The 13043-nt window shown below is 40.2% G+C and overlaps 4 protein-coding genes across 4 annotated transcripts; 3 read left to right on the forward strand and 1 right to left on the reverse strand.

Annotated features, from left to right (window-relative positions):
* Positions 1-888: 888 nt before the first annotated feature.
* On the forward strand, positions 889-5007 carry V1514DRAFT_279164 (P-loop containing nucleoside triphosphate hydrolase protein; the record flags this gene model as incomplete). The annotated part of the gene is made up of 3 exons (XM_066925002.1): positions 889-1957; positions 2014-3284; positions 3337-5007. The coding sequence occupies 3 exons, from the start codon at positions 889-891 to the stop codon at positions 5005-5007; spliced, it is 4011 nt and encodes a 1336-aa protein (XP_066783949.1).
* A 369-nt stretch (positions 5008-5376) lies between these two features.
* On the forward strand, positions 5377-6922 carry V1514DRAFT_319388 (uncharacterized protein; the record flags this gene model as incomplete). Its single annotated transcript, XM_066925934.1, has 4 exons — positions 5377-5486; positions 5563-5671; positions 5760-6242; positions 6323-6922. 4 exons carry the CDS (start codon positions 5377-5379, stop codon positions 6920-6922), a joined length of 1302 nt encoding a protein of 433 aa, XP_066783950.1.
* Positions 6923-6998: 76 nt separating this feature from the next.
* V1514DRAFT_292431 (uncharacterized protein) lies at positions 6999-10679 on the reverse strand. The gene is made up of 6 exons (XM_066925343.1): positions 10314-10679; positions 10168-10259; positions 9702-10117; positions 9555-9634; positions 7460-9497; positions 6999-7390 (listed from the first exon to the last, which is right to left on the reverse strand). The coding sequence occupies exons 1-6, from the start codon at positions 10362-10364 to the stop codon at positions 7215-7217; spliced, it is 2853 nt and encodes a 950-aa protein (XP_066783951.1). The 5' UTR covers positions 10365-10679; the 3' UTR covers positions 6999-7214.
* A 117-nt stretch (positions 10680-10796) lies between these two features.
* V1514DRAFT_342169 (MAGE family-domain-containing protein) lies at positions 10797-12149 on the forward strand (the record flags this gene model as incomplete). Its single annotated transcript, XM_066929089.1, has 3 exons — positions 10797-10829; positions 10929-11175; positions 11263-12149. The coding sequence occupies 3 exons, from the start codon at positions 10797-10799 to the stop codon at positions 12147-12149; spliced, it is 1167 nt and encodes a 388-aa protein (XP_066783952.1).
* Between the last annotated feature and the right edge of the window lie 894 nt (positions 12150-13043).

Below are 13043 nucleotides of genomic sequence, written 5' to 3' on the forward strand. Positions count from 1 at the left end.
TGAAACTGGCGCTCGCGCCTACGTGAGTATCAATCTCAAAAAATTGGCACGACTAAGTTAATCATACGTTGTCTTTAGATCAGGGACATGGAAAAGATGAAAATTTTTTATCCGAACTTGGAATTTAAATTTCAACAGTTCATGTATGAATTTGCGGCTAAAACTAATCCTCAAACTGCTAAACGCACAGTGCAACAATTCCGCAATAGGGAGTGGTTTACAAAGGAACACGAGGAGTTCAAGGCAAATCTTAAACTCGAAAAGGAAGCATCTTTAAAAGCTGAATCGATCAATCAAGATAATGGTGATTTGAAAAGTTCCAAGACTGCAAGGACAAGAACCACAACGCAGGCAGCAGAAGTTCCACAACAGAATCTAAATGATACTGTGAATCTAGAAAAAAAGCATGGTTTAGAGGATCCTATTTTTTTTTCAGACTTGTCTGATTCAGAGCCAATCGCACAACGATTTTCTAAAGATCGACATATTAAACGAGAGTCTAGAAGTCACGCATCGAGGAGCGTTTCGCCTCGCAAAATCAGATCATCTTCAGAATCTAGTAGTGAAAATGTACCTTTAAAATCACTTGTTAGATTGACCAAAGGGATATTACCAGAATCAGATAGAGCTAACGAATCACAACAGTCACCTGTTGACCTGGCTAATGTATTTCGGCCATCAAAAAATGGATCAGCTATTGAAAATAATAATACTCAAGAAGCTACCCAAAGTACAAGGAGTATTAGATCCCGGTTTTCCAACAATTCTAGCACAGGCTTTCTGGGTTTTGAGATCACACATAAATTTTCAGGGTCAAGACGTGCCCTTCGTAACTCTACACAATTTAAGCGATATCAGTCGCGCGACATATTATCAGATTCTGAAGATATGGATAGCGACATTTCGCGTTCAAAACACCCAGTAAAGAAACAAAGAATTTCAAGCGGGCCTGTTGGTGGTTTTGGTGAGGGTTTAATAAGTCCAATATATCCCTCGAGCATTAAAAAATGGTTTCCACCGGAGAAACCAGATTCAGAATATTCTCATCGGCATTATCAATATTGTGATGTTTGCAAGAAAGATCGATTGAGTGATAGCAGTAAAGGTGACCTGATTCACTGTCAGGGTTGCTCATTGTCGTTTCATGTTGTGTGTGGTAAGAATTCTCACAAGAATAACGTCATTAGAGTTACAGAACATTTATTAGTGTTTCAATGCAAATACTGTGCTGGTGCTGACAGTGATATCAGTCGACAATGCCTTATCTGCAATAAGGTTGGCCTGAACTGTGCTCCGATAAAGAAATATGAACAATCTAGTACGGTTAATTCTCGTGCAAGCACGCCGCATGTTGAAGGGGCGCTTGAAGCACCTGTTGAGACTATCACAGACCCAAAGTTATTTAATGAAGGTCGATTATTATTCCGCTGTGTCGAATGCAAGCGAGCTGCGCATTTTTCTTGTCTCTCACCTTCTGGTGATTATTTGCGAAAACACGCCGATTTTAGATGTGATGAGTGCACTACAAATGAAGGAAAGATTGATGTCATATTAGCATGGCGTCCGCTAGATGTGGAGCAACGCAAGTTTGATGTCAAAGGAGGAATAGACTTATCTATTGATCTCACCACTATTTCTTATAATAAACGGGAATATTTGATTAAATATCAAGATATGTCGTATCTCAATTGTCGATGGGTGCGTGGTGACTGGATGCATGGAATCGTTAATGGGTCAACTATACGAAGTTTTGAGAAAAAAAATTCTTATCCAGTGTATAAGACCGAGGACAAACTCTCAGAAGATTACTATAGGGTTGATATAATTTTTGATATTATTTATAAAGGGAACAAAAAACGTGATAAGATGAGGTTTAAATCACTAAAGGAAGAACTGCTTGCTATAGATGATGTTGAATTAGCAGACATCAAATGGAAAGCGGGCTCTTATACAGATTGTTAGTTTTTTCAAAATTATTATTTTGGAATATAATTAATTGTTTTTTTTTTCTAGGTTGTTGGGAAGAGCCACCGCCGAAAAGCGAACAGGGCCGGTACGATGATTTTCGTTTCGCGTACGAAGACCATGTCCGTGGTTATTACATTCATATCCCTAAAGGCTTGGATGCAAAAATTAGTGCCGTACGGCGGACTAATTTTAATAAACTCGAGTACAGCTCACAGCCATCGTCTATGAAAGGTGGTGATCTAATGTCTTATCAACTGGAAGGAATGAATTGGCTTTACTATAAATGGTATAAAAATAAGCCGGCTATTCTTGCTGACGATATGGGACTAGGAAAAACTGTGCAAACAATCTCATATTTGACTATTCTATTTGAAAGACATGGCGTTTGGCCATTTTTAATAGTGGCACCGCAATCGACAGTGCCAAATTGGAAACGAGAATTTCAAAAATGGGCGCCCGGATTGCGCGTTGTTGCGACGTATGGTGGACGTTATCAGCGAGATATTCAACAGAACTTTGAGATTTGCAAATATGGTGATAGGAGTGATATTAATTGTCATGTTGTTATTGCATCTTACAACGTTTTTCTTGATGACACATTTTTGAAACAGTTTCAGTGGCAAGCGATGATACTTGATGAGGGTCAGAAATTAAAAAGCGACAAGACGATGACTAACGCAAAGCTTAGTGGGATCGAGACTCTGCATAAAGTAATACTGACCGGAACTCCTTTGCAGAATAACATTAGAGAACTTTTCAATTTACTTCAGTTCCTGAACCCGGATGATATTGATGCTGACGAACTTGAAGAAAGATTTTCGGACATGACAGAAGAAAACGTTCGTGAACTTCATGAACTTCTACGTCCATATATCCTTCGACGCACAAAAGAAGAGGTTTTGAATGATGTTTTGCCTTCCAAAGTAGAAATTGCTGTGCCGTTGACCATGACACGATTGCAAAGAACTATATACAAAACCATTCTTCAAAAAGATCCTGAACTTCTTAGATCAATTGTATCAAGAACTAATACAGCCAAACCTTCAAAAATTGGTGTGAACAATATGCTTATGCAACTAAGGAAATGTGTATGCCATCCTTATCTTTATAGTTCAGATTTGGAAGAAAAGTCGGATGACGGGAATTTGGTATTGGAAAGATTGATTGGAGCTTCTAGTAAACTTCAACTATTGTCGTTATTAATTCCAACCTTGATAAAAAATAATCATCGAATTCTAATTTTTTCTCAATTTTTAACAATGCTTGATATTCTTGAGGATTTCTTGTTTCTACTAAACATTCAATCAACTCGGCTGGTAAGCTATTTTTTTTTTTTTTTGGCTTTGTGTAATATATTAATATAAGTAGGATGGAACTTTATCTACTGAAATTCGTCAAAAGAGGATTGACTCCTTTAATGATCCAAATTCTGAAAAACAAGTTTTTATCCTATCAACGAGAGCAGGTGGGGTTGGTATTAATCTTGCGACTGCAGATACCGTGATCATGTACGATCAGGACTATAATCCTCACCAAGATATGCAAGCATTTTCACGGGCGCATAGACTGGGTCAAAAAAATGTCGTGCTTATTTTCAATTTGGTAACTAAAGATACAGTTGAAGAGAACATGTGGGAGATTGGTCAGCATAAAAAGATTTTAGATCAAGTTGTGATTGAAGATATTAACAAAGAACGAGATCGAATTGATCTTTCTGCGATGGTACGCAATGGCGTTCGCTCGTTGTTTGAAGACGAAAGCGCCGTGAAGGATATCAAATATGATCAGGCAACGGTTGATAAACTTGTCGATCGATCACAAGTTGAAGAAGATCAAATGAAGGCTTCATCACAATCTCGACCAACCGAAGCTAGTTCTTTTGGCTTCGTTCGCGTGTGGGAGAATGATAGTAGCAATTTGGAAGACGTTAGTGATAATGTAACCGAGAACGAATCTTTTAAGATAGATGCCGAAAATGGCGAGTCAGAATCGAATTTTTGGGATAATTTTTTAAATCAGCGCGAAGCTGAGATCGAGGCGGAAAGAATTGCGAAGCAGGATTTATTTGGCCGTGGTAGAAGAGTTCGTGAATCGTTTACCAAGGTATGTTCAACTTTACTTTTTAGGCGCCAACCAAAAAAAAAATCTGTGTATCATACTGATTTCGTTAAGCCGCAGCAAGGTATGGCAACTAAGGATGCCATTGCCGAGGTTTTCCCTGATGAAGATGAGTGGCAAGAAAAGGTTAGTCATAAGGCACTCAAAGACGAATCTCCTACTGGGTTGGGCAATCAAAAACCTGTTGACGGAACGTTACAACCAGGTGTGAATACGAAAACTCCCACTCAGCCAACAATTTCTTCGTTGCCAAATGCTGTCAATTCAGTTTCGGTTGCGCCTGGTGCCATTCAAGGTACGTCTTTGCTGCAAACCCCGGTTACCATTGATGCAAAGCTTCATCAATCGTCAGTTAGCAATCAAACAATTGCTGCCACACTTATACCCAACTTTGCTGTGTTCTTTCCGCCAAAAGCTGGCCCAGTTCAACTGCCTTCTTCTGAATTGCCTGTTACCGTTGATTCTCGATTATCAAGTGTTCCATCAGTCATATCGGCACCTATTCCCTGCTTAGGTCAGTTCATGAGACCGGGTCAGATTCAGACAAACCGGCCTTCTTTATTAGAAAGCGCCCAGACAAATACTTCCTTTGCATCCGTTACTCCTGTTACTACTACGACTTCCAGTCATGAGTCAGAGTCATCTTTGTTAAAAGAAAGGAATCAGATAGAAGTGCACTTATGTGATGGCAGTCATTCGAACCATGCTCCTGGAAAATGTCCGATGCGAGAAGCAATCGTGGAACCATGTCCTCTTTGCAGCCGATGTCATTTCTCTGGTGCTGCTGTGTGCCCGTATTTTGGTTCCATGAAGCAGCTTAATTTCATGATCGAGGCAACCCGCAAGTCCGAGGAGCCTCAAGTGATAAAAGATGAAGCTTTAAGGTATCTTGAAGTTTTAAAAAGTGTTTTCGGTCGTTAAAAATATTGCATTTCATGTGTGAAGGTTGGGAATTTATTTGTATTTGTAAACTTCTTTTCAATTGATCGATTAGTATTTAAGCATTGAAATTTATCTATCGAAATTAAAAAAACTTTGATAATAAATAATAGAACAAAATAACATACAGATGAGGGTATAATGATGATGCTATAAATGTGATGCTTTCTTAATCAAGAATTCAACATTATGTTCGATATAAGTTCGTACAGTTTAGCCATTTTTAATTTCATATGTGAACCACATTTATCGTACAGATTTAACAATTCAAGCAAACCAAAAAATATAAACCAATTTCTAAACCCAGGTGGCACTTTCGTCTGCGGTCTCATTATAATTTTTTTTTTATCAATGGCAGACAAGATCAGTCCTGAACCTGGTCCGGCACCTGTTTATCGACGAGCGGTCTCACCAAAACCTGGCCAACCAATCAGTACCGGACCACTTGAAATGAGCATTAAGTATAAATTTTGAATGTGCACGAGTTTGAATATTTCATTTTTTTTTTCTAATAAAATTATATGTATATATATATAGTGGGCAAAAGATCTTGACCGAACAATTAGTTGAAGCTGCAACCACCGAAATTCCATTATCGCTTGATCAATTTATCAGTCCTCACATTTTTAAGCAATTACCACCAGCAGTAAGATTAAAAGTTTTTAAAAAAACAATTTATTAAGTTGAATTACAAAACAATATAACTAAAAATGTTTGTGCAACCCGGCATATAGGTTGACATATCCGCCATTGAACTCGCCGACCTGACAAGTTTTACGACCCAATCTCTTCTTGCTCGTTCAACGCTGTACGCAACCGCAAATGCTAGCAAGTCACTAATTATCGAATCCAATCCTACAGATCATAAGCGCATTTTACATTTGTGGCTACTACGATTATCGTCACTTTGCCTGCTCGGCCTGCCCGCGTCATTGGAAGCTGAAGGTCAGGCATTGCAAGAGTTGACTGTATCTGACCTGTTTCGAAATATCGAAGGTCATTCGATCGTGCCTTGGAACTTGAGATTAATTCTTATCCGAACGCAAACCCAATCAAATGGTCAACTTGGAGTGGCCAAATATTATGGCATGGCACGTGAAGCTCGAATCGAATCGTGGAAGGCAAGAGAAAAAAAGGATATTGAAGGTTTAAAGCTATGGAAATCAAGATTACAGTCATGCGGCATATATGTGGCTGCAATGCTTGCTCACATTAAGGTAAGACCAAAAAAAGTTTTTGTAAGCTTGTAAACAATCTGGCGTCTAAGATTGTTTTTCTCTTTTAAAAAAATATATAGGATTTCCCAGCTGCGTTTGATCATGTAAACGCATTATATTCATCAGCAGTGACCGAATCAGAAAAGACTCAAATATCACAAATCACGGCGTTGTTATGTTTGGAATCAGGCGATGGCGCCAGCGCGGCAGATTGGTTTGCCAAATTACCAACAACATGTCCTGATCCGTTACCGGAAACGCCGACCACGGCATTGTCACAATCAGCTAATTTATTAGCAACATCAACGTCATCACCATCACCAAGTGACCTTGTTGAACGGTTAAAAATTGACGACATTACAAACAGCGGCGACGGCGATGAGGGCAAAGAATCATTACCCACACTTGCCAGGCATATAAGCGAAGCTGGGACTTCTTTTGAGGAGAGCAAATCATTATCAATCACTGGTAGTATTAGTGGTAACGGGGGTCAAAGTTTAGCACCAGATGGAGCGAGCAAGTGCAACCTTGCATTAGCATATCTGTACGATGGCAAGATTGAAACCGCTCGCACGCTATTTCAAGAACTTGTTGTTTCCGGTTTCCGATTTGCCGGATTGGTTCTTAGTTTTTGTGCAGTAGATGCCTTGACAAAGGAAGTTTCGTCCGTGTTGACTTAAATAAAAATTACATTGATATTTTATACCCAGTTACGTATGAGACTATTACTTATGAGCAGAAGAATATTATTTCGTTGTCTTTCTAAGGATCAAAAAATCAGGAGCATTTTCATATTATTTATCTAAATAATATAGTAGAAAAGAACGTAAAAGCTTGAAATAAAACAAAAAACAACCAAAAATAAAAACACACATTAGTTCAGTTAACTATATCATGAAAATTTCTTAACGAGCGTGAAACGGCATATACAATTAATTATATTATCCGCAGTATATTATACCCAAAAGAAGTTTAAAGTAAATGACAGAAATTGCTTGGTGCGAGGCCAAGCTGAGGACGGCTGCGTGGTCCAAATACTTCCGCTTCCCACCATCCATCCTCTTGTATTCTTAAAATTAATAAATAATCATTTTTTCTGAAACTGACTTCTTCAGAAATCTGTGCTCTGTAATCGTACATTGCTCGTGCTAAAAAAAAGAAATTAGTTCCAAAAATAAAAATTTCATCTCAATATTAAATCAAAAAATGTTAAATACCATATGCAATAATTTCTCGCCCATCTCTGGAAAAAGCTGGTAGATCGGTTGACGGCAACTTCCTAATGTCTAAAGCAGATTTGCTCTTTAATCTATCATAAACTTGCCTGTCACCAGGGTAATGCGATGCTTGAGATGAATTTTGCCTGCGATGTTCTTGAACAGGCCCATCATCATACAAGTTTGCTCTGGATCTAGACGGAGGTCTTGAAGTAAAGCCTTGCTTCCCATATGTAGATGTCGGTCTGCCAATTGGTCCACCGCGTGAAGAATTTCGTTGCGGGGAAACAGATTTGTCTCTAGATGCAGCAGCAGCATATGCAGGTTGAGCATTATATTGCTGTTGTTGCTGTTGTTGCTGTTGTTGCTGTTGTTGCTGTTGTTGCTGTTGTTGCTGTTGTTGCTGTTGTTGCTGTTGCTGCCTTGAAAGAGATCTGTTACTTGGAGATCCCTGGTTTATTAAATAAGACTCGTTTCTAGACGGCAAATTTCTGGCATAAGGCCGCTGACGATCGTCTTCTTGTGGTGATGCTACTTGATAAACTGATCTCTGCGGGCTTTGCCTTCCAGAGTCTGGATCAAGCCGTTGATGGCTTCTAGATCCCGGACGTGCGGAATAAACATTATCGTTTGTGAACTCTCTATAAACGTCATCTCGCGTGCGAGGCGTGAATTCTTTTGGCTGCTTATTAGCTGGTGTCTGGGCAGAATTTGATAAAGGCTTCCTTGCGAGACCAAAATTTGGCTGAGCCGGTGATTCTTTATGAGTTGGAACCGGTCTGCTGTTTTCTCGCAGGTCTGTGGAAGGACTCGTAGGTGCCGAATACGATGGCACCCTTCGGCCGGTGTTTGCCTTGCCAGCGGAAATGTTTTTGCCAATGCCACCGTACCTGTCATTCGGATCGCGTTTTAATGCCGCCAGTGCAACTGCAATGGGATCTAATTCTTGACTGTCATGAGTGACTTGGGATCTAAATGACTCTGAAGAATCGGCTGATGGCTTAGCAAAATCATTACTGCCAGTGTTCAATGCCTCTGTAGTATGACTACTGTCAACAAAATCATCCACCATTGGCTGATCAAAAATAGACCGGCCGCTAATTGAATTCTTTCCAGACCGGTGAGATTTTAACGTTGAAGTCGAATAATTGCTGGTAGGTTCGTTATAGTCATTTTGCTTGCGTAAATGCGGTGTCGACTTGGCCTTGTACGGTGATTGCAATGACTGTTCTTGTGGTTGCTCGGCCGAGCTTGATAAATCAATCTTGCTCCTGCGCTTAAAAGCGGACATCCACCCGCCAGTTTTTTCAGCCGGACCAGGAACGGGAGTACTATTTTTTAAAACTTGTTGAAATTCATCTTCAGAATTTGAAGAAATTGAAGTCGGATGGGAATAAAGTGATGAGCCAGACATTGAAGTCGGACGATGCACAGGTGAGCTTTGGGCACTCGAATCATATGCAACAGTAACACCAATTTCTCCAATTCCTCTTCCGCGGCCATACAAATTTGAACCATCAAGCGGGTGCAAAATATTAGCTTTGCTGGAAGAAATCGCGTCGAACAGTTCATTATCAGCAACCGCGTGTTCAAGAACTTGCGCTAACTTGTTATCAGAAACAGCTAATGATGCAATCATGGCATTCAGCTGTGCCGTTTTAGAACTTATTTTCAGTTCTTGAAGTTCATTATTTTCTTGTCTTTGAACTGGCTCAACCATGGATGGCGTTGCACTTGCATATTGAGGATTTGCATGGCGAGAAAATTGCGCGAGCGTATAGTTGTCATGTTCAGGAGTGTATCCAGTAGTGCCGTCCATAAAATTAACATATTTTGGTGGATCAGGAATTTCTTGTCCGGTACCTCGATCCTTGATAAAAGCAATGATATCCGTTTCAACATCGCATTTCTCAAGAGAAAGTCTAATGTTTTCGCAAAATTCGTCGTCACTGACACAAACAGTAGACATAATATTAGTATATGCCCACAGGTTTGATTTTAAAAAATCGATTCGTTCTTCCTCAAGGTCTTGAAATTTCTAAACAACATCATAAATTAATTATAGTTTTACACCTTTTGATTAGTCAAAACATACGTCGCATCCTGCCTTCCATTCCTTATTCCATTTTTCAATGGTTTCAGCTAAATTTTTAAGCGATACTTGATAGTCACGTTCTAGTGTAAAGCAAATTAGTGAAAAAAAAAATAAAATAAAAAACTGTTTGAAAATATATGAACCCACTTGACGAAGTGACTGCAATCTGAGCCTTTTCCAGTTTAATATTATTTTTTTCCAATTCTCTTCCCAATATCATATTTTGTTGTGCCATGTAACCATTGATTTTATTACAATCATTTTCATATCTGTCCCTATTTTTTTGAACGCTCGCCATTTGCGCAGCTTTTGCTTTCGAAAGCTTGTCAGCCGTGGTTTGCACGATCTTGCGTCGCTCGCGCATGCCACCCGCAAACGTGATCAACGGTTCTTCAAGTTCGATTCGCATTTGTAATGCCGTATTTGAATGCGCCTTTGCCATTTGTTCTGTTTCCTGACGAATCGTGTCTAATGATGATTTTAACGTGCCGGTCTCACCGGACCCGAGTGCTCGTCTTGACAGGCCAAGAAGTCGTCGCGAATAATCTTCTTCAATTGCAATTCTGCCACGGTCAGATTTAAACATATAAAAAAGTTTCTTAATATAACCTACCTTTCTTTGTAAAATTGTTTGATTTCTTCGCATGTGGCTTTTGCCTCCCTCATACGTTGAAACAATGTTTGAACGCCCTTCTCCTCAATCCCCTAAACCGAATCAGAATCATGCCACTCAAAAGTAAGAAAAAACCAAGTGCTTACCCAAAAATTGTTGGCAAATGAGAGCGGGACAGCTGGAGGTGCGTCAGCCATGTTTGGATGGGTTTTTGCTTTTTTTTTATCTATTTGTTGCAACAACTGTGTTAGATGTGTCCTTTTATAATCCTATATATAGAAGTTTGAATAAATTTTTGCAAAAGAGGTCGACCAAAAAAAAAAAAAAGCTGCGATAGTTTTTTAAAAAGCAAAAATTAAAGATGATATCAACGCATCAAGCAAAGGGATTGGGGCCAGCAACGACCTGATGAAATATTAATTGCTGAATGCGGGTTTAAGCGCATTTGTTTACCACCTGTGCGGCGGATCAACAAAGCGCCGTTGCGCCGACAACCAACTTGCGAAGTTACCCTAAACTGCGATTATTTTGGGCTCAAGTGCACGCGCAAACGCGTCGAAATCACGCGTTGTTAAAGATTGCACGGAGCAACAAACAGGCTTGAGCGAAGATTATACAAACGAGCGTCAATGTCAGGTACTAGCAGGCAAGGAAAACGAAAGGTAATAACCGATTTGGCTTTTTTTGTCAATTTTATATTTTTATTACCAAGAGGATTAATGAGAGCGAGCAAGTGTAATGCTAATACATTGAACATGTAGTCTCGACAAGCCGACGACGAATTCAACTACAACTCAGACTCACCTGAGCGTAGGTCGAGCAATCATGGTCGTAGCCAACGTGCAAGCATTACCAGTCAACAGGACGGCGAGTTTGTGCCCACTCAAAAATCCAAGAATGCGGTTAACCGTGATCTTATTGACCGCATGGCTAAGAAACTGGTTCGGTTAGCTTTAAAGCAAGCGACTAGTGATTTGCCTTTACGAAGATCACATATTAACGAGCAAGGTCAGTTTCATTTTTTTTTTTTAAAAAAAAAGCAACGTATGATCCAAGTTTTTTTTTTTTAAATATTAAATCATGTCGTGGTTTTAGTTATCGAACCCACTGAAAGACGAAGTTTTAATGCCGTGTTTGAAGAGGCTCAAGAAAGGCTGAAGGAAAAATTGGGCATGGAACTTGTAAAACTTCCCGAACGTGCAGTGCCAAAGAATGGCATTGTTCAAAAGCGAAAGAAGCATCAAGTTAAGAAGCAAGCCAGTGCTAACCAGGCCTACATAATACGATCACTTTTGCCACAACAATATCGAGACCTGCCGGTGTTGCAACCAGTGAACGATAATGATTCAATATTTGCCGGCATTGCTATGACTGTATGCTCATTAATTTTACTTTCCGGAGGTTCCATGGCAGAATCATCATTGAAAAAAAACTTGCGCACGTTAGGGGTCGAAAACAGGACGCCGGTCGGTGGTGAATCTACCGAGAACATCTTAAAAGATTTGGTCAAGAAAGAATATGTTGAACGAATGAGGGAAGACGGAGGTACGGGTGAAAGCATTTGGGAATACACGATCGGGCCTCGAGCCCAGTTAGTATTGCCCAAGGATTCAATTGTTAATTTTATTGTGAACGTGTACGGTGCCAACGCGCCAGAAAGGCTGGCGCAAAAGGCAGACGCTGCGATCGAGACCGCGATTGAGGAAGCACGCCGTGAGCGAGAGTATGCCACGCGTGGAATTACGGAAAATCCGGCAGACAAGAAATCATTAAAATCGATTCGCCAATTAACCATGCAAGATTCGAACGACGGGCCAAAATCCAAAAAGCGATTGACGAGGCAGGAACGTCAAGCTGAATTAGAAAGGGATGAATACGAAGACGACAGTGAAGATGAAGATGACAGTGATGATGAAGATGGCAGTGATGATGAAGATGACAGTGAAGATAGTGAAGTCGACGAAAGTGATGAAGAGGAGTGAAGTTGTTATTCATGGCATAAACAGAAGTAATATATAATATGTAACATAGACGCCAGACCTGTAAGCTATATGAGACTTTATTTGTCTTGAATAGATGACTACGCATAAGGAAATTTATTGTGCTTCCGAAAGGGTTGAGATCTTTATATGATATTGACAGTTAAGCCCAACATCGATTGAAACAGAACAGCTTACTTTCATCACCTAGATATATTTCCACTTAGGGTACTAGTGAGCTATCATTTTTACAGCAGCATTTCTCTGCAGTAAAAAATTATGGAATTCTCATCGAATCAAAGTCGCATATTATTGGCTATTCAGGCTATGCAAATCAATCTCGATTAAAAATTAGAGCAGCTCCAAGAATCTATGGCATCTCAGAACTAATCTCGCTCACGGTCGGAGTGGCAGACGCGCTCGACAAGATTGCCACCCCGATTCGAAGAAACGACAAAAAAGTTAGAAAAGAACTCTTTTAAGGAGTATATCTCGGATCTAGATGCGTGAGAATTACCCCGGCTTTGTGACGTGAGAGATATGGCCAATGTTATGTCAACTGGCCTTCAAGGTTTATCCACAATGCCCGATGGCCCACGCGACTAACCAGAGAGCCCTCTGCGAAGATAATGAGAAAATAAACGCGTGGTTTACGATGGTAGAAAACATAAGGGCCGAGTATGGCATGCAGGATGCGGATCTTTACAACTTCGACGAGACAGGCTTCGCGATGGGTGTCACACCTCCACCAATGGTTGTTTCACGCGTCGAAAGACGTGGCAGAGCAAAGATAGAAGTGAGTGCGGATGGTTGATGCGTCCCGCCGTTCATCGTGTTAAAGGGTGCATACCACCTTGCCAGTTGGTACACGGAGAGTGAGCTTCAACGCGACTGGGC

The sequence above is a fragment of the Lipomyces japonicus genome (genome assembly GCF_038497905.1).
Source record: "Lipomyces japonicus strain CBS 7319 unplaced genomic scaffold V1514scaffold_14, whole genome shotgun sequence".
NCBI lineage: Eukaryota > Fungi > Ascomycota > Lipomycetes > Lipomycetales > Lipomycetaceae > Lipomyces > Lipomyces japonicus.

Coding starts and splice junctions, on each gene's coding strand:
- V1514DRAFT_292431 (XM_066925343.1), bottom strand. CDS start 10,364: ATGGCTGACGCACCTCCAGCTGTCCCGCTCTCATTTGCCAACAATTTT. Junction 10,260..10,313: donor CATTTGCCAACAATTTTTGG/GTAAGCACTTGG, acceptor GATTCGGTTTAG/GGGATTGAGGAGAAGGGCGT. Junction 9,635..9,701: donor GATTGCAGTCACTTCGTCAA/GTGGGTTCATAT, acceptor GCTTTACACTAG/AACGTGACTATCAAGTATCG.